This window comes from Penaeus chinensis, chromosome 17 (assembly GCF_019202785.1).
Source record: "Penaeus chinensis breed Huanghai No. 1 chromosome 17, ASM1920278v2, whole genome shotgun sequence".
NCBI lineage: Eukaryota > Metazoa > Arthropoda > Malacostraca > Decapoda > Penaeidae > Penaeus > Penaeus chinensis.
In genome coordinates this window covers 14,846,344-14,848,843 of record NC_061835.1, presented here as the reverse complement: position 1 = coordinate 14,848,843, position 2,500 = coordinate 14,846,344, and the positions used below count along the sequence as shown (strand labels likewise).

The 2,500-nt window shown below is 40.0% G+C and overlaps 1 protein-coding gene across 1 annotated transcript in view; it reads right to left on the bottom strand.

Annotated features, from left to right (window-relative positions):
• LOC125034064 (hemicentin-1-like) overlaps positions 1-2,500 on the bottom strand; it is a 50,286-nt gene that overhangs the window by 37,134 nt on the left and 10,652 nt on the right. The window contains exons 2-3 of the mRNA XM_047625706.1: positions 1,155-1,261; positions 218-252 (exon numbers count right to left, since the gene is read on the bottom strand). Of these exons, the coding sequence (XP_047481662.1) occupies positions 218-252; positions 1,155-1,261 (142 nt within the window). The remainder of the gene's footprint in view (positions 1-217; positions 253-1,154; positions 1,262-2,500) is intronic.

Genomic DNA, 2,500 nt, shown 5'->3' with positions numbered 1-2,500 from the left:
CGGGCCCGAGGAGCTACACGCACGAGAGCAACCAGCGGCACGTCAAAGAGGAAGGGAAACTCGACGCTTTTTATGCCTGTCAAAGAATGACGCGAAAAATACAACAGGAAGCGAAAGTTAAAGCCGCATTGCCTGGGGTTCTGCATACAGTCAACAGATGGCGCTCATGAGGAAGACCGGATTTTGATTTGAGAAAATTCTGTTTCTTAATACTTACCGAACAAAGAGTACTGTTATTTACTGCCAGAATATCTATCAATTGTGTTCATACAGTATATTAATATAGGGTATTTACCTGCCAAGGGAGATATCTATCTGCTAATATTTTCATGTGCAATAATGACAAATATTGTTTAGCATATATATTTTTTTTTTTTTCACCTTTAGTGTTCGAGGACTGATGGATTTTTTATCGACAAATCAAAGCGAAAACTATACACGTGTATCATGTGTGTGTGTGTGTGTGTATATATATATACATATATATATGTATGTATATATATGCATAGTTTCTATGACATCTTTTCTCGCATCAGCGCCATCTGTTAAGTTGACTCATAATCTCTGGCAAAGAGTCTGTAGCTTTCACGTCCAGCTAGATATAGTGACCAAAATCTCTTCCTTATGAAAAGCACGCCCTTCTCTCGTCATGCTCAGGGAATAATCTATCATTTATCGTAGGTTACCGTTTATAAAGCAGTTTATACATCTTACTTTCCTGATTAATAAAGAGAAAACACTTGTAGATATACACTGTGCATATATGAACGCAGTGCAAGGTCTCACATAACCGAGAAAAAGATATTTCGATCCAAAATGAAACAAGAACGAAACAAAATCCAAAATCAGTTATCGAAATGACAAAAAAAAGGGAAAAAAAAGTTGCCGCGATCTGTTTTCTCGATGCACTGTGCACTGTAATGGTCTTCCGTTTATTTTTTCATTTATTTTCTCTCATTTAGTTTCTTTCTTTGTGTGTGTGGTTTTCATTACGCCTTCAGAAGCAAATGGGACTGAAGGTGTAGGGGGGGGAGGGGGGGGGGATTTGGCTAGGCACTTTAGAAGCACTTTTCTTTTCTTTTTCTTTTTCTTTTTTTTTATTGGCTTGGTTCAGCCTCGTCTCTACGGACATCTACACGCGAGACTAACTATACCTTTTGCAACTAGGGTCTTCATACAGACGTCTATGTTATCTATAACACAACTGCAGTCGACTAGTGTTTTTATATGGTATTGTGCAGTTACAGGTGAGAGGTGTAGGCTAAGGCATAACATTCAAGGGGGAGGAAGGGGTGAGAATAGGGGGTGGGGGTGGGTTATTGGGGGAGGGAGGGGTTTAAATGGGGGGATGGGAGGGAGAGGTCTGAATGGGGGTTGGGGTGGGTGAGGAGGGGAAGGAGGGGTTAGAGTGGAGGGTGAGGGGGGAGGGAGGAGTTTGAATGGGGGGTGAGTGTGTAGGGGGGTAATGGGGGGTAGGGAGGCCGTTCCTTGGTTATATCTTTATGTCTGCGGAGATTCGAAAATAGACTTTCTGTTGTAGGGTATTTTTGTACGTGTACTTTCGTGTATGTTTCTTTGTGTGTGCGTGAGAGAAAGAGTGTGTGTGTGTGTGTGTGTGCGGTTAGATATACAAGTGTTGTAAATACTGTATATGTATATATTCTAATGTCCACATATAAACTGTAGAGTATATATATCATCCATGTACTGTTGCTGTCGTGTAGCCCGAGTCTCCGGAACCGAAATAATAGAGCTTATATGGCCATGAAACCACAGATCCAACCGTAAAATTCAATAAGACTCATCCCACAGTATGTAAACAACCACAACGACAACAGTAAACCCTAAAATCCTTAAGTTTTAGTGTTTCTCTTACCACTGTGGTTGCGGTTCATGTCGTATTTGTACGTACGGTATTGTCTGTGTAGTTATGTACCAAATACTCACATACCACACGGAACATATTGGCTAAACAGTTAGACAAGATTCATTCACACCGATAAGTAAACTATACAGATTGGTAGGTCTCTCTGCACACTATAATATTGACTGTAGATTACGGGAGACACTCGCAATAGTGTAAGGATGATTATAAGAGCTCGTATGATTTAGTGCCATTAGGTTGTGATTAGACCAAAGTAGTCTAATATCTTCGCAATACAAGAGATGTATTTGACCGATTTCTGACGAATAAATGCATGTACAGTGGTCTAAAGTATTGAAAATAAATGTACGTAGTATATTGAGATGGTCCATACACACAGAAAAGGACTTAATTACATCACGTATTCTAGTCGTAGCTCGTATGCAGTGGCACTATGTCGTTATCATCTCCAAATACACAGACAGTTAAACAGGAAAAAAAAGTCAAACTCACCTAAACACACACACATACGCGCACATACAAAACACCCACACATACAATCACACACACACACACACACACACACATACACTCACACACACACACATACCCGCATATATAATTTACGTTTATATG